This window comes from Rhinatrema bivittatum, chromosome 2, assembly GCF_901001135.1.
Source record: "Rhinatrema bivittatum chromosome 2, aRhiBiv1.1, whole genome shotgun sequence".
NCBI lineage: Eukaryota > Metazoa > Chordata > Amphibia > Gymnophiona > Rhinatrematidae > Rhinatrema > Rhinatrema bivittatum.
The window spans coordinates 343,761,224-343,779,540 of NC_042616.1; the positions used below are offsets into that span (position 1 = coordinate 343,761,224).

General features: G+C 43.8%; 1 protein-coding gene across 4 annotated transcripts in view; it reads right to left on the bottom strand.

The window, feature by feature from the left end:
* The window catches only part of EPB41L4B (erythrocyte membrane protein band 4.1 like 4B), a 709,272-nt gene that overhangs the window by 255,896 nt on the left and 435,059 nt on the right, over window positions 1-18,317 (bottom strand). For 3 of the 4 annotated variants that reach the window (XM_029589854.1, XM_029589857.1, XM_029589855.1), the window contains exon 15: window positions 16,542-16,609. In XM_029589854.1, coding sequence (XP_029445714.1) covers window positions 16,542-16,609 — 68 coding nt within the window. Of the gene's footprint in view, window positions 1-12,552; window positions 14,216-16,541; window positions 16,610-18,317 lie in introns of those variants that run through there. The other variant, XM_029589858.1, reaches the window with a different exon arrangement.

Sequence of the window (18,317 nt, forward strand, 5' to 3'; positions counted from 1 at the left end):
GCTACCCTTGACAGAACCATGGAGTAACCAGCAAGGAGCGGCATTTACTGCCGTGGGAAGCTTGCTGGGCAGAGTGGGTGGACCATTTGGTCTTTTTTTGCCATTACTATTTAATATCTGGATAGGAGCACACCTGAGCACCTATGATGGTTAATATAGCAGCCAGCATGGAAAGATGTCAAACAAAGATTCAAGTTTGGGATTTCAAAAATAGAGATTTTTGTAAAATGGGGTCATATTAGAAGACTGAAAAGATTTGTCAAGTGGAACAATAGTAGACCACCTTTAAAGGAGCTATTACAAAGGCAAGACATCTTTATGTAATAAAAGTAAACCAAACTAAGAGGAAAAATAAATTAATCCAGTTCTCAAAAGAGATGGCTAAAACTATAAAGGTAAAAAGATCAACGCTCAAGAAATACAAAGGATCCCAAAAAGGGGAGCACAGAGAAGAATATATGTTGAAGCTGAAGGAGACAAGGAAAGAAATCAGGAAAGCAGAAAATCACTCAATGCACAATAAAGTTCTTGAATTTGTTGCCAGAGGATGTGGTTAGTGTAGTTAGTGTAGCTGGGTTCAAAAAAGGTTTGGATAAGTTCTTGGAGGAGAAGTCCATTAACTGCTATTAATCAAGTTTACTTAGGGAATAGCCACTGCTATTAATTGCATCATTAGCATGGGATCTTCTTAGTGTTTGGGTAATTGCCAGGTTCTTGTGGCTTGGTTTAGCCTCTGTTGGAAACAGGATGCTGGGTTTGATGGACACTTGGTCTGACCCAGCATGGCAATTTCTTATGTTCTTAAAAAGGACTGCCAAACAGATAAAGCGAGTGGCAAAATATTTTTCTGATTTAACAGAAAGAAGAAAGGCCAGAGGTGGTACCGAAAAATTGAAAGGAGAAGGAGCAATGTGTGGAGGAAGAAGAAGAAAATATTTAATAGTTTAATAGTTCATTACAACAGAAGAAAAGATGTGTGGTCTGAAAGGAGATGGTGTCATTATCTCACCTCAAACTTATCCATGTACCAATTTTCTCTTTACAATTATCAAGATGCTATCACTACTGCTAAAAAAGCATATTTATTCCAAATTATCAATGTCTTAATAATCCAAGAGAACCGTTTTACTCTGTGAAGCAGATCATCAACCCAATCTCAGCTCCCTCTAATACTCCCCCCTTTGACTCTTGGACAGAGTCTAGCAGGCACTTTTGCAATTTACTTTAATGAAAAAGTGATTACTATCAGGCAAATTTCAAACTACTGCGAATGCTGTAATCGATGATGTATTAATTGTGGGAACAACATGGGAATGTTTTGAAACCATATCAGAGGCTATTTCCATCATTAATAGAATTAATTCATCAACTAGCCCTCTTAATCCATGCGCTACAGTTCTATTAAAACTTATCAAAGTTGAATCAGCCAGTGTCATCTCAAATTTGAAAATACATCACTGAATGCAGTTTCTCTTCCTGACTCACTGAAAAGAGCATTGGTACTTATGTTCAGCATTATGCATCTCAAACTCTCGCCATTTAGATAATAAAAAATCTCACACGCTTTATCATGCATCAACCAAGGAGGCATCTGCCAGTTGGAGAATTCACGAACAGTCCCAGGTCTGCTTTAAATACAAGACACTGGACAATGATCCGAGACCACCAGAGGTTCAATGGCCGATCCTCTTAATTGAGAAAATAGAAAGTCAGAAACCAGTAAATAATCAATTTGAGATTTAGAGTCAGCCAACCGGGCACATTGAGTGAAATCCCTGGTATCTGAATTCAAAACTTTCCATGTATCCAAAACATGTAACGAGTCACATAAAGACACTCCTTTATTCCTACCGAGGGGCCGACATTTAGAGCTGGATTAATGGTCAAATGTAGGATCTGCAACACAATTTAAATCCCCACCAAGCACAATTGGTGCTTTATCAAAAGACAGAACCTGTGCCACAACCTCTGCAAAAAAAACCCATGATCATATTGATTGAGCCCATAAACCAAAATCAGTGGTTTACTAAATAATAGCCCAGAAATAATAATATACCGCCCCTTTAGGGTCGGCCCTAGATTGTTGCCATTGGCAGGACAGAGATTTGTGGATCAAAATTGCTACTCCTCTACTATGGGAGATGCCAGGTGCAACAAAAATTTGATTAAAACCCTTCTTTTTGAACTTGAGATGGGCTTTGGCACTCATGTGTGCTTTTTGGAGAAAAACCACATAATTAGAAAAACACTCCGGAACATTCAACAAGGTGCACCCAAGACAGGGAAACCCCGGATCATAAATGAATGCTCTAAATCCTCAATCTAATCTCTTCCTACTAAATTCCAACACCCTCCTCCTCCTCCCCCCACCCTATTCGACTGCCCCTCCCCCTTCTCACCAGCAAATAGGGTCTCTCACATCAGAGAGCTGGAGACACCTTGATGCGCTCAGGTTGTCTTTTCCTGCGATGTGGGAGGCAGAGATCCCTTGTAGGTTTATCTCCGCCCGTGCCATGAGAGGATCTATCTACAGGGACACCTGCTGGCTCCTGGTTCCTCCCTAGCGGTTGATGTAGGCCACCATTGTGGCGTTGTCAGACATTACTCGAATTGCTTTGTCTCTGAGTCTGTGGCTGAATCGCAGGCAAGCTAGTCTGATTGCTCGAGCTTCCAGGCAGTTTATGTTCTATCCCACCTCTTCCTCGCTCCATTGTCCCTGGGCCGTCAGTTCCTGACAGTGGGCTCCCCACCCTCACAGGCTCACATCCAAAATGGCGCCAGCCATATGGCCATATTGCCGTATGGCAAAATGGCGCCGGCCGTACGGCAACACGATTCGAGTGCAGGAGGTCGTTCCCGGACCCCCGCTGGACTTTTGGCAAGTCTTGTGGGGGTTCAGGAGGCCCCCCCCAAGCTGGCCAAAAGTCCCTGGGGGTCCAGCGGGGGTCCAGGAGCGATCTCCCACACTCGTGACGTCGGGGGATAGGAACCAAAATGGCGCCGGCGCTACCTTTGCCCTGTCATATGACAGGGCAAAGGTAGCGCCGGCGCCATTTTCTATCAACGCACCCGTGGCCCGAGAGTGAAAGATCACAACGGGACCCCCTCACTGGACCCCAGGTAATTTAAGACATTTGGGGGGGGGGGCGTTCGGGAGGGTGGGGGATTTATTTTAAAGGGTCGGGGTGGGTTTTAGGGATATTTTAGTGTGCCAGTTTTCCCGCCCTCCCCGATTTACACGATATTTAAAAAAACAAAACCGCGACGATTCAATTCCCTCCCCTCCCCAGCCGAAATCGATCGTTAAGACGATCGATCACACGATACACATCTCTAGTATCTATTCTCAAATTTAACTGGTTTTAGTGTCCTGTAATCATTACTGTGCAATTTAAATCTAAAGGTATTTTCTAGTTTTAAAAAGACATACAAGAACATAAGAACATGCCATACTGGGTCAGACCAAGGGTCCATCAAGCCCAGCATCCTGTTTCCAACAGTGGCCAATCTAGGCCATAAGAACCTGGCAAGTACCCAAAAACGAAGTCTATTCCATGTTACCGTTGCTAGTAATAGCAGTGGCTATTTTCTAAGTCAACTTAATTAATAGCAGGTAATGGATCTTTGCCAGGACCTGAAATGCTGTCAACTCCGCAGCAATGACTTAAGTGAGCCCCGCAGACTTGGCCATTAAACTATATTTTCTTCTGTTTATTGCTTTGAAAGGCGAAAAGTAGGGCAAGACTAAGCCCTACCTTCAAAACGCTCCAACACCCATCCTTGGTGAGCCCCTTGATCATTGTGGATCTAGTGGAAAGTTTCTGGATGCAACGCTAGAGGGAGAAAAGACTGCATTGCTGGTGTTTTTGAGCCCTGGAAAAAATTCAGCTGCCTTCAACCAGCACATTTTCTATACTGCTGATGTTCTCTAGCAGATATGATAAATGTAGTTGAAGGGGGAACCGCTGGTGACTCACTGCAAGAGAGGCTTGGAATATATGAAGGGATGCAGCATGTATCGTGACATCTCCAAGACCCTTTGTAGGTGCTCAAAGAAATATAATTAATGTTTCCAAGATGACCCAGGAGAACTATAGATACACAATGTGGTTTCCTGCAGGTCTGGGCCCTCAGCAAGTTTCTTACAGTAATATTGGGCATACCAGGAATCTCTAGGAAGTATCTCCTTAGAAGAAATGTGGAAGATGGATAGAACGCAGGGAATCTTTTCTGGATGCACCCCCCAGCTGTATGTTCACCGCTGAAGCAGAAGATAAACATGTTTATCATGAACAAGAATTAAAGAACTATAGTGCCAAAATTGATCTGTGTCAGAATCAAAGTTGTTGCCTTAAAGAACGCAAGTACTGCTTTGATGAATCCCTCAGATTTAAGATTGAATTATTTAGTGAACATCGGAAGATACGAAAAGTTGCTATTAATTTTCCTTAAATGAAGAGCATGTTACCCTTTGAGATGTTAAATTTCCAATATATTAAAATTTCTTATGTAATCAATTCCACTTTATCTCAAGTGTTCTACATTCTTGAACTCAAACCTCTACATTAGAGTGGAAGTGGGATATTCACAGTTCTTCAACTTTAACCTCACAACCTTTAGGAGACATCTCTGGTTGAGATACGAGAGCAATTTCTGTAGTAATGTTTGATTTGAGATTTATTTGAACCCCTACTGTATAATTTTTCAAGAACAGAAATTATTTTTTGGTGCTTTTTCTAGAAGCATCCAAGGTACTATGAAAAAATTTATAGAGCTGCGTCACCATAAATTAGATATTGGGTTGGAATTCTCTCACTTGCTGAATGACTAACATTCTTAGAATAGCTGGATAATAGATATTCAAAAATTATATTTTATTAATTACCTTTTGTCTTGGGGCCCTCGTTTTGTGGACTTTGGTTTGCACATGTAATAGTTTTCCTCTTGATTTCACACTTTATAATTGATTCACATACAAATGACTAGGTTTCATGTAATTCTGTAAGCACCTGTATTTATTCATGTAATTCTGTAAGCACCTGTATTTATGATAAGAATTTGTATTTACTATTTATATTTATTATTTAGCTATTAACATTGTTCTGTTACCACTTGGTACTATTTCTCTCCTTTACCTCAAACTCTAAGTTACTACTAAGTTAGCCATGTTATTTATACCCAATCGTTGGATGTAATTGTATATTTGTTTAATTGTTCAATCTGTTTGATGTAATTTTCTGTTCCTTGTTCTGTGTAAACCGAAGTGGTATGCACTAGTGCATGAACTCCGGTATATAAAAGCCTTTAAATAAATAAATAAATAAATAAATAAATAAATAAATATGAAAATGCAGTAATAAAAATAAAACATTTAAAGAGGTAATAGATGTAACTAAAAATTGAAATACATGGGTTGACTGTGTTAATCTATTACTTTCAGATCATATTTGTTACAAAATTTAAGACATTTTTATGTAACAAATGGTACTCCACAATATAGCACTGAAATTTAGAGAATTCTTTAAGAATTGTCATAAGTGGGCAATCCCATCCTACTGTCTATCATCAGCTCTTTGGAGAAACTTCCTGAGATTACTACCTTAACTATTGGTACTGCTCATAAGGTTCAAGGTGAAATCCACCACAGTGAGTTATTGACAGCAGGCCACATTAAAATTATTGACTTTGCTTAAGAAGTAAACATTCACAATATAGCAATAGTGTGGGATCTACTATTGCATAAAAATTATTCTCAATAAAAGTTACATAAGCATAGTTTAACAAGGATAGTAGACCATTAAAAAGGAAAATTAGTTCTTACCTGTTAATTTTCGTTCCTGTAGTACCACGGATCAGTCCAGACCATGGGTTGAGCCTCCTGTCCAGCAGATGGAGACAGACCAAAACTGAAAGGGTATCATTTATCAGGACAGAGCCTACCCTGCAGCCCTTCAGTATAACCATTGTCAAAGCAGATAAGAACAAAGATAACCAAGAAGAAGATCAAGCAAGTAACCAAAACACTCGAGTGAGTAACCAACTAACCAATTAGAACCTTGAATGAATTCAGTAGGAGAACGCTCTTGCATATCCTTAATCAAACAGAGATGCTTCCAGTGTCCTTAAGATAATGATAGATATCCATCATTCAGAGACCTGGAGAAAAAGCTTTGAGTGGACAGCAGAACAAAATACAGGGAAGGGCGTCTGGACTGATCCGTGGTACTATGGGATGTACCAAAGCTTCCCTAAAATGGGGGGGGGGGGGGGGGGGGACAGAGACAGTCCCGCTCGAAGCACCTGTCGACCTAAAGTGCCATAAACCGGTGCTTGCACATCCAGACGGTAATGACGAGCAAAGGTATGCAGGGATTTCCATGTAGCGGCCCTGCATATTTCCTGTGGAGAGACAAATTGACTCTCTGCCCATGAAGTAGCCTGAGAATGTAAAGAATGAGCTTTTAAGCCCTCAGGAACCACCCGACCTTGGTAGATGTAGACCGACGAAATTGTCTCCTTCAACCACCAGGCATTAGTGGTCCTAGAAGCCTGTTTGCCCCTATTTGGACCACTTTAGAAAACAAAAAGATGATCGGAGACCCGAAAGTCATTGGTGACCTGGAGGTAGCGCAGTAACACGTGTTTCACATCAAGCCGGCGAAGATCGCCGCCAACTGAACTCGCAATGTCCTCAGGAGAGAACGAGGGAAGCTCCAACGACTGGTTGACATGAAGGAGGAAACAACCTTTGGCAAGAAGGAAGGAACAAGCTTTGAGAGAAACCCCCAAATCAGAAAACCACAAGAAGGGCTCCCAACAGGACAGCGCTTGGATCTCAGATACCCGCCGAGTGGAACAAATATAGATTAGGAAGACTGTCTTGAGCATAAGATCCTTGAGAGTAGCCCGACGGAGGGGTTTGAATGGAGCCACGCAGAGAGCCCGAAGGACCAAATTGAGACTCCAGGACGGACAAGTGGACCGGACGGGTGGCCTCAAATGCTTGGTACCCCCGAGGAACCGAACCACATCTGGGTGAGACGCCACCATATGACCTTCCACCCGACCTAAGAGAGAACAGAGAGCAGACACTTGGATGCTCAAGGAGCTAAAGGAAAGTCCCTTGGGAAAGACCCCTCTGAAGGAAAGAACGAACGACAGAGACTGGGGCCGAGCACGCCGAAACACCCGAGTCAGCGCAGACATTCCCAATGACTTTCCAGACGGGTACATAAGCCAACGAAGTAGATGGCTTATGAGCCCGCAGGAGGGTAGAGATAACGTCCTCCTTATATCCCATCTGTCTCAGACTTCGCTGTTCAAAAGCCAGGTCACTAGACAAAAGCGATTCGCCTGGTTGAAAAATATGGGACCCTGCCGTAGCAGGCGCAGGAGATGACTGAGACGAAGAGGCCCGTCCGTCACCAGGTTTACCAGATCCGCGAACCACGGCCTGTGGGGCCATTTGGGAGCCACCAGAATGACCGGCCCTTTGTGAAGTTCTATTCTTCGTAGAACTTTGCCCTCGAGAGGCCAGGGAGGAAACACGTAAAGGAGGACGTCGTGGGGCCAGGGGAGAGCCAGAGCATCTGTCTTCATCTGCTGGACAGGAGGTACAACCCATGGTCTGGACTGATCTGGGTACGTACAGGGAACAGTGCTCCCTCCAGCGGCTGAAGAACCTGTTGGCCTTGGCATTGCCCAAGGTTGCCATGAGTTCCAGGTGAGGGGAACCCAACCTATTGATGATCAGCTCCATCGCTCCATCCGAGAGCTCCCACTCGCCTGGATCGAGACACTGGTGGCTCAAGAAATCGGCTTGCATGTTCTCCTTGCCCGCTACGTGAGAGGCTGCTAGACACGCCAGATGATGCACTGCCCAGGCAAGGAGCCAGCTGGCTTCCAGGGGGGCCACCAGGCAACTCCGGTTGCCCCCCTGCCGACTGATGTAAGCTACTGTAGTGGAGTTGTCCGAGAGGACTCTTACCGCCCTACTGCAGAGCAGAGAAAGAAATTCCTGAAAAGCCAGACGGACCACCCGGGCCTCCAGGCAATTGATGTGCCAGCGGGACTGAGCAGGGGACCAGGAACCCTGCGTGGACTGTGACTGGCAGACCGCTCCCCAGCCGGAGAAACTGGCATCCGTCGTGACTATAATCCACTGTGGAGTCTGAAGGGGCATCCCCCTCAGGAGGTGCGGCAGCGATAGCCACCATTGTATGCTGGCGACGGTAGAATCCGAAAGTGGGAGAATCATATGAAACTGTTCCGACACCGGCTGCCAACGGGACAGCAAAGCTCGCTGTAATGGTCGCATATGCGCAAAAGCCCAAGGAACCAGGTCGATGGTGGAGGCCATGGTCCCCAGGACCTGAAGGTAGTCCCACGCTGTTGGAAGTGGGAGCGAGAGGAAGTCACGCACCTGATCCATAAGCTTGGATGCCCGAGCGTATGGGAGGAATACCTTGCCAACCTGGGTATCGAAGCGCGCACCCAGAAATTCCAACACCTGAGACGACTGTAAATTGCTTTTGGGGAAGTTGACCATCCACCCGAGAGAGATGAGGAGAGCAAAGACCCGGTCTGACAGAGAATCTCCGACTTGGCCCGCACAAACCAGTCGTCTAGGTAAGGATGGACCTGAACTCCTTCCCGCCGGAGGGGCGGCCGCCACCACCACCATGACTTTGGTGAAAGTGCGCTGTGCCTTGGCTAGACCAAATGGCAATGCCAGGAACTGAACGTGCTGGTCCAGGATGTGGAAGCGCAGATACCTCTGATGCTCATGACGAATCGGAATGTGTAAGTAAGCCTCCGTCAGGTCGAGGGAGGCCAGATATTCGCCGGAGTGACCGCCGCTATGAATGCCCTCAGGGTCTCCATTCGAAGTTGTGGTACCTTGAGGGCCCGATTGACTCTCTTGAGATCCAAAATTGGAAGGAAGAAACCATCCTTTTTTGGCACAACAAAGTAGATGGAATACTGGCCGGCACCAAGTTCGTCCGTCGGAACTGGGACAATAGCCCCCAGTCCCCGGAGTCTGGTGAGAGTTTGATCCACGGCATCCTGCTTCAGCCGTCCACAAGGAGAAACTTCGTACAGATCCGGCAGATCCCGAGCAAACTCTAAAGCGTAATCGAGTCTTCTAATCTCGAGGACCCACTGGTCTGACAATTTTGGCCCATTCCCCGAAAACAGGAAGAGACGACCACCGAGGTTGGGAACGGGGGAATGGGCCGGCCGAATCTCATTGGGGGGCTGGCTTGGGCGTGGGATGTTGAGGTGCGCCATCCCGAAAGGACCGGTGGCCTCGAAAGGATTGAGACCAAGATTGAGATCTGGCTGGATAGCCCCTGGTAGAGGCACCTCGCGCCGGCACAGTATATCGATGTCAGCCCCTAAAGCGGGGACGAGAGGTAACAAAGGCTCTCGACTCTTTCAGACGGTCCTCAGGAGCTTATGAACCTTGTTCTCACCCAAGGAATTAATAAGCTGCTCAAGGTCCTCGCCAAAGAGCAATTTACCTTTGAAAGGCAGAGTGCCCAACCGAGATTTGGACGACGTGTCCGCCGACCAAGTATGTAACCAGAGGAGTCGTCTGGCTGAGACCGCCGTAGCCATCGCCTTTGCCTGAACTCTGAGTAAATCGTACAAGGCATCCACGCCATATGCAATGGCGCCTTCCAAACCTTCAGTCTGCTCCGCCTCTGCAGACGGAAGGTCCTGGTGACGAGTAATTGTTAGACCCACCTAAGGCTTGCCCGCTGCAGGAGACTGCTGCAGATCATCGCTCGAACTCCCAAGGCCAGAACTTTGAAGTTGCGTTTAAGATGCTTGCGATCCTGCACATCTTTTAGGGCCGTGGCTCCCACCACTGGAATGGTGGTATGCTTGGTAACAGCGGAGACTGAAGAATCCACCGATGGAATTTTCAGCATGTCTAGGCAATCCTCAGAGAGAGGATAGAGCTTGTCCATGGCTCTCCCAACGTGAAGCCCCACTTCGGGAGCCTCCCATTCCCGGAGGAGCAGCAACTTGTACATAGGATGGAAGGGAAGAGTGCAGGCTGGAACCCAAAGTGCCGCCAGGACCAGGTCCATATGCGCAGGCAGAATGGCCATAAGAGAATCTGCCGGGTGCCCCTCGATCCCTAACTCTTGAAGGACGAAGGGAATGAGGGGCTCCAGTTCCTCCCAGTGAAAAAGCCGTAGCACTCGGGGGTCATCCCCCTTCAGGTGGGGCGTCTCCGCCAGCTCCGCATCTGGATCCTGAACCCGAGCTACCAGAAGGACCGGGGGGGGGGGGGGGGGGGGCAACCTCCAGAACCACCCGCACTCTGATGGGCCCCTGCGGATCCAGAGCGGAAGGACGAGCGGAGGGGGCATCCGCGGAATCTTAGCCAGAAGGGGACCAGAGGAAGGGTCCTCCTCCTCCTCCTGCAAGCTGGCCAGATAATATTTGTGCATTAAAAGCACAAACTCTGAAGTAAAACGTGGTCTAGACTTACCAGAGGGGAGTGGGTGCGGGGGGGGGGGGGGGGGGAACCGCCGAAATTGAATCCTTACCCCCCTGCAGCTCCGAATCGGGGGCTGCCGAAACTCCCAAGATGGCTGCCATTCCCACTGTTTGCTGACGCAGGAACGGCCTAGTCATGCGGTGTGAGGAGTGTCTGTGGGCTTGATTTTTTGCTGCTGCCGGGGAGGGACCTTCCCCATCCGGCAGACACTCGGAGCAAAGTCCCTCGCGCGAGAGGTGCGATGAAGGCTCCACACAAGCGAGGCAGCAGTGAAATCGCGACATCCTCTGAGGGGAGAAGCTGCAAGCAGGAAGAAAAGCAGCTGGGCTGTGCTGCCGGGAGGAGCGGTGGCAGCGGATCGAACCCTGCACACTCCTCCAGAAAAAAAAAAACTTCGGCTGCTGGCAGAAGTTAGAAAAGAATGCCCAATGCAAAAGTACACCCTTTTTTTTTTTGTTTTGGTAGTACTTTAAATAGGGGAATGGCACATCCCTAGGGGCACAGCCGGGGAAGAGATGTCCCAGAGCAAGGCAGCCAGGTAAGGGAGGAGTGACTGGACCACCAGTTTCACCCCACCTGCAGATCACCGGGAAAAGGCCTAAGCTACGGAACGCAAGGGGCAAGCCCCCCTAGGCCCCGCAAGAGCGAGGAGACAGCACTGTCTCCTGTGACAATTTTTTTTTTTTTTGTAAATAAAAGACAATGAAGTACTTGCTTGATCTGGAAAAAGAAATGAAGGAGAAAATCCGCTGAGAGAGGACTACTAAGAAAGATCAGGGAACCGCAGGGTGAGCTGTCGCATCTGCTGGAGACAGACAAATACTGAAGGGCTGCAGGGTAGGCTCTGGCCTGATATAGGATACCCTTTCAGTTTTGGTCTGTCTTCATCTGCTGGACAGGAGGCTCAACCCATGGTCTGGACTGATCTGGGTACGTACAGGGAATAGGCTATAATCAATCTGCTAACTTTTGAGAGGCCAGTTGACGTCAAAAGGAAAAATGGATCTGCAGAAATACACCAGCATATTCACTCAAAATTCAATTCCTAGTGCTGTGAATCAGCAAATACTCTCATCTGCATTCCTTCTATATAATGTTTCTCTGCAGTTTTAAAGATTTTGGGGATATTTTCAGATTTCTACCTTAAAATCCTAGAGGAAAAATTTATATTTCTGCATGAATTTTGCTGAATTTGAATCAAGCTGAAATTACTTCAACTCATCTTTTAGATCATGTTATCCTTATTGCTCCTATGGGTAACACTGAACACAGGCACTAACAAAAAGCACCACTGTAGCATAGATGTACTTAAAATACTATTTACCTTTCAGCAGTGTTATGAAAATATTACTTTAATTACTTTGATGAGATTATTACCTACATATTCATGCAATCTTATGTTTCTGGGGAAGGAGGGAGGGAGTTTGAAGATGAAGAGTAAAAATGGGTCTATAAAATATTTAAGGACAGTTTGGAAGACAAACCATAAAATTAACCAATTTCAATAGTCTGTTCATCTGATTTTAGCATCAATATACAGAGCCCAATAGAACTGATGAAAAACAAATAAAATAATACATTTATATAAACACTTGATTATCACCTCAGATATATACACTCTTTTGAATTGGCAACTGTTTACCTTATTTTTGTTAAAAGGTCCTTCAATTAGGTTGCCATGAGTACAGATATGAAATACAATGTTTCCTGGTGTTTTTAATTCTGTATTTTTGTACACCAAGGAAACAGCATGTTTCTGCTTTTCTGTGCTTATGTCAACAGTGCAAAATAACTTCTATAAATTTACTACTTTAAATGAGAGAGGATGAAATTAAAGGGGTCACAAACCACAATAAAATGCCTAACACTGAGGGTGCTAAAAAATAAAAAAATAAAAAATAAAAAAAGATTCACAACAATTTCATGTTTATTTATATGTAAGATCAAAACTGATATGGAAAATATTGTAAACATTTACTCTTCAAAAAATATACTATACCAAACTTTAAAAAAAAAAAAAAAAAAAAAGGATCCCCCAGCTTTGAAAATAAATTTATTAAAAATCAAACTCAGAAATGTTATATTTAAAAATGTCCAAAATATTGAGAAATGTCTTTACTCAAAACACATTTGATAATTGCACAGTTCTGAGTCCAAATAAACATAAAAATACAATGAGAAGAATGTAGCAAGGACTTGAAACTAAAAGATTCAAGCAACAAAGCAATAAAAATTATTAGTTATGCCTACAAGCACAGCACTGATGACAAGTTATATCTTTAATATCAACATTCACAAAGAATGTTATCCACTGGCATAGAATGAGATGTGCTCTTCCCCTCTCCCCCCCAAAAAGTCATACAAAATCCTTACTTCATTTTGCCCATATCAAAAATTATACAAAATACCTCAGCACCCACCATTATGGCATCATTTAGAATATTTCTGCTGATAATTTATAGTAGTAAATGCTACCTCTTTAGGTACACTTTTTATACAATTAGTATGTCTATGTAGTATGTACAGGCAAAGTAGGAAGCCTCATTCTTTCCTTCATATTTTTCTCTGTAAGTAGTAAAACCATCTGTAGTTACTTTTTGTCAGTGTTTTGGCTCAATAAAAGCATTTTCTATTTAGCTGGAAGGAAAGACTGCATTTTTAAGCACATGGAGGGTTTTTTTTGTTTGTTTGTTTTTTTAAACACTAATTGCCCTTGTGTCAAGGATTTTACTTTTACTGTCTGTATTCACTTACTATAAGTTTCCCAAACCTGCTGGAGCTACAAGAATGACTTCTGCAGGATACTTTAACCTAATAAATAAAACAAAGGGAAACTGGCACTGGTATCAGGGTCATCATGCTCACAGCCACTTTTCCAAAAGGCTGACAAAAATTCTTGTGAAAATACAGAAAGGCTCAAACATGGCCATGAAAAGTCACACATTTCCTCCAATGTGAGTGCTCAAAACACAGATGAACAAGCCAAGCGTGAAGTATATGTTTAGAAAAAACAGAAAGACTGTAAACCGCAACCCCCCCAAAAAAACATTTAGAGTGATTCAAGTTACAAGAGTCACCTGTGTTAAAAAAAAGAATAAGACATGACATACTAGAACTGTGAATTATATCTTTTGCTACAGCTTACCTGTTAAATTCTCTATTAGTTCCTAGATGAGTCTTATATGAACTACAGTAAAACAAGACATCAAATCACTGCTTTATTCATATAAACCAGAAGCTTCTTGTATGTCGAATTTTAAAAAAATGCAGTGGTAGAGGTAGATGATAAATACACACCTCTAGGTTTATATTTAAGAATGTAGCAAGCTTTGAACAGCTGTCACAATTTGCCCCCTTCCCCTTTGGATCTTTACAAACAGAATTACTCTTACACAAAAAAAATACTAACAAAAGGACTAAATTTATCAGAAAGTTTAAAAAAAAAATAGGATTACTTTTTACAAAGTTCTTTGCATGTACCGAAGAGGCAGAAAAGTCTGTGGAATGTGATGAGAATCTAAAGATGGAATTGTGTGAAATGACCACATTTTTCAGAGCGTTGTCATCAGTTTCTCTTGATACATCATAATTTGCATCCCTCCCAGATTCTTCTGGTTCTGTTCTTGGACATACTGTATGCTCCTGCCATCGTCATCTGTGGCCGGACTCCAAAACGACGTGTCGTCTTGAGAGGACTGCCTGTACCATTTGCACAGTTATGGTTAGTGAGGGATGGAACTAGAAACTTATAGATATGGGTAAGGCAAAAAAGTTTCATATAATCAATATAAATAAAAAAAAAAGAAACGTGCACAAAATTAAAAGGGGGCAAAAGAATGAATGGAAATGAAAAAAGGACCAATCAGTGGCATGCAAGAAGGCAGCCAGTATTTTGCTGTTCAAATGATGCTAATCAAAGCTATTAGTTGAAGAATGCAAGTTCATGCCAAAGAACCAAGCAATTTACAGGAAAAACCAGTTATAGCTAGGCCAGGGGAGTATGTGCTAAGCAAGTAATACATGCAGAAACATGCAGAAGCTGAACTCAGGAAAGCACTCCTTACCAAAGGCTTGACAATGAGCCTTTGACTTTGGAATCCAGAACACTGTTAATGCATCAATTCATCTTGCCAGTACAACATACTTGCATTTGCTCAACACAACTGCAATCAACAACACTTAAAATGTGTTACCCAGCAGTGCTATTGTGTTACAAAAAAAAAAAAAATGCAGGACCTGCAGAAATAGTAACTGTGTAAATATGCAGGATCAGCCTGAATCACTCCAAACCAGTAGGAAGGGCATCCTGACAAAACAGTCACTCATTTTACAAGTATAAATGAAAGGATTGCTATCCACCAATTTCCCCAGTGCTTTACCGAGGTGTTAACCCATCACCACAGAGCTTCTCAGAGAGCAGTTTAAAGCAACAAAGTGAAAAAGAAAGAAATAACACACTATATTGTTATACTTAAAAAAAAAAAAAAAATTCAGAATTTCAACAAGCTCAATCTAGGTTGCAATGTATTTTATAGTGACAAGCTTAAAGTCTAATGTGCATCACAAGGTATAAACAGATTACAGTTAATATCAGAACATTTTCAATATTTGTGCGTGAAATTACTAAAAAAAAAATAAAAGCTACAATAAACCTTTCCTTTAATTTTTACATAGGAATCCTAAATGCACATAATACTGATGAACTAATGTATGCAGTGATGCAATGTCAGTGTAGTGATGTATCTTTGCCCATGTAAATAGGAGACACAGATTTGACCCTAATCTGATCAAATACCACTAGATGTGTACCAGACAAGATTTGGCAGACTTCATGGCAGGTGTAGTTAAAGATCCCTAGAGACTAAAAATCTCTTCATAATATAATTAATGTATTTCTGGCTTATCCCTTTATTTTAATGCAAATATAAAAATCAGAAAACTATGAATGCACAAATCAGAAAATCCTGTAAATCTCAACCTTCCCAGATTCAAAAGCCAAAATCAAATTAACTGCGCAGAAAAAGCAGCCTCAGTAAACTCCATTGGTATTGCAAAATGCGCTTGAAGTGTACACAAGAGCAGAGCTAAGAACATTGTAGTGTTGGGTCTTCCATTTAATGGCATCTATACAGCCTGAAAATTATCAAATGAACAATATAATTACTCTGCATTTGTTTCCCCCATAAATGTACACATTGTGGGTAGGACATCTGTATTATTCCAAAGCCTCAACACTGTCTTCATTAAACACTGAAAAAAATTACTTGAAAGAAAACCCAGCCTATTCACTTGTTAAAAGTTCTCCCTATAATCAATAGTTAATATGTACATAGCCTGTGAGAAAAAAATCAGGTCTCCACCAGGGTACTTTAAAAAGAAATTGCTTCAAGGATTCATTATTCCCCCTCATATAATTCAAACCTCTACTTGCTGCTGACCTTGCAACAGAACAGAAAACATTAAAAGAGCCACAAGCTGAAGAATAGGTTTGGCTTATTATCCAGTTAGGAAACAGTGTAAGAGCCATGCTGGAGAAAGCATATTGGACCTTCCATTACACACAAAATAGACAAACCGCCTTCCATGCTTCTGAGCAGTACTGCAGCAGGTCGCCTTTTTACTAGACAGAGCAGCCATCTTGTTCTAACACGCTCAGGCTGCAGTATTAGCTTCACTCTAGCACTCCCTGTCAAGCCTAAGACAGATGTACCCTATAACTCAAGGTAGACATGTTTACAATGCAAAGCTAAGGGCAGGGATGAGGAGGCACTCAACTGCATCACAAAGTTATTATGCAAATGGCTAGGTACCGTCATCCAAATTAAAGATTTAAATTAAAATCTTAATCTTTGTGACTACAGTTCCAGTTTGATAAAATACAACAATGTAATTGCAAAATCTAAATACCCTTTAAATATATGCCATTTCACAGAAAAACAAAATTTGTGTCCATGTGCCATTTGCCTTTCTACTGCTTGCCTACTGGGTGGGGGTGGGATATCACAAAACAAGAGCAAAATCTTACCTTACATTTGCAGCAGGCTGAGAGTGCCAGTGCTCCTGACTTGTCTGTATGTTTGAATGATACTGTGTCTAGAAGTAAAATATCATCCTTGGTTATTTTCACATCGTATTTTACAATTACTATGAATGTATACACACAATCCTCATTTAGAGGGAAAAAATCAAAAGCCCTTTTTCTAGGTTAACCCTACTTTATCTACATAAATGGGCTTTTTAAAATTATTGCCGTATGCTAATAAAGTGCAGGAGCTTACCTGTTAACAGGAGTTCTCCTAGGACAGCAGGATGTTAGTCCTCACATGTGGGTGACATCATCCGATGGAACCCGGCAGAGAAAACCTTTGTCAAAGTTTCTAGAAACTTTGGCCAGCAGACTGAGCATGTCCAGCCTGCTAGTATCTGCATGTCCACGCAAGGTCCCCCTTCAATCTTGTAACATAGCAAAGCAGATGAGCAAAAAAATAAAACAAACCGAAGGTGAACCCAAATTCGTGGGGAGGCGGGTGGAATTCCTGAGGACTAACATCCTGCTGTCTTAGGAGAACACCTGTTACAGGTAAGCAACTGCGCTTTCTCCTAGGACAAGCAGGATGGTAGTCCTCACATGTGGGTGAGTACAGAGCTCCAGACCGCCCCATTCAACCAGAGAGACCAATAGCGGCCGAACAAGGTACCAACGGGCACAATACAGCTGTGACACTGTAGGAAAAACAGGGGCGGTCTGGTCCCACAAGGTGCACGAGTAGAGAGAGTTGGGTTCAGGTCTGGAACAGGTTGCGCAGGATGGACTGACTAAAGGCACTGTCCTGACGGCTATCCCTGTCAAGGCAGTAGTGAACTGCAAACTTGTGGAGAGAGCTCCAGGTTGCAGCCAGACAGATGTCTGTGACAGGGACTGCCCACAAATGGGCCGACGGTGCCATGGCCCATACAGAGTGAGCTTTCACTCTGCCGGCTAGCTGAAGGCCTGCCTGTGCGTAGCAGGTGGCTATGCAATCTGACAGCCAGTTCGATAGGGTTTTCTTACCCACAGCAGCACCTAGTCTGTTGGGTTCAAAGGACACGAAGAGCTGGGTAGACTGTGACTCACTGTACGATCGAGGTAGAAAGCTAGTGCCCATTTGCAGTCCAGGGAGGGAATGTGGTCTCAGAAAGAAGGAGGGTAAAACAATCAACTGATTGATGTGAAAATCAGTCACTACCTTGGGCAGGAACTTAGGATGTGTATGGAAGAACTTCATGTACGGTGCGTACCTTACCAAGGCCTGAAGCTCACTGACCCTGCGAGTGGAAGTGATTGCCACCAGGAATATGACTTTCCAGGTGAGGAACTTCAGAGGCTCAAAGGGAGGCCATATCAGTCTTGCCAAGGCCACATTGAGGTCCCATAAAGCTGGCGGTGGTCGAAGAGGGGGCTTCAGTTGGAGGAGACTCCGCATGAAACGGCCAACGAGGGGCTGGACCAACACCCCGAAGGTATGCGCTGACAGAGCTTAAATGTACCCTGATGGAGCTGGTCTGGAGCCCAGACTCAGACAAGTGCCACAGGTAGTCCAGAAGCCGGGGCAGAGGGCATGAGAAAGGGTCCAACCCATGCCCCCCCGCACCAGATGGAAAAACGTTTCCACTTCAAGGTGTAGGACATCCTGGTCGAAGGTTTCCGAGATTGGATCAGGACCTGGGAAACAGTCTGAGAGCTGTAAGGGCTGGAGGATCATGCGCTCAACATCCAAGCTGTGAGGGCCAGTGCCTGGAAGTTTGGGTGGTGCAGGATGCC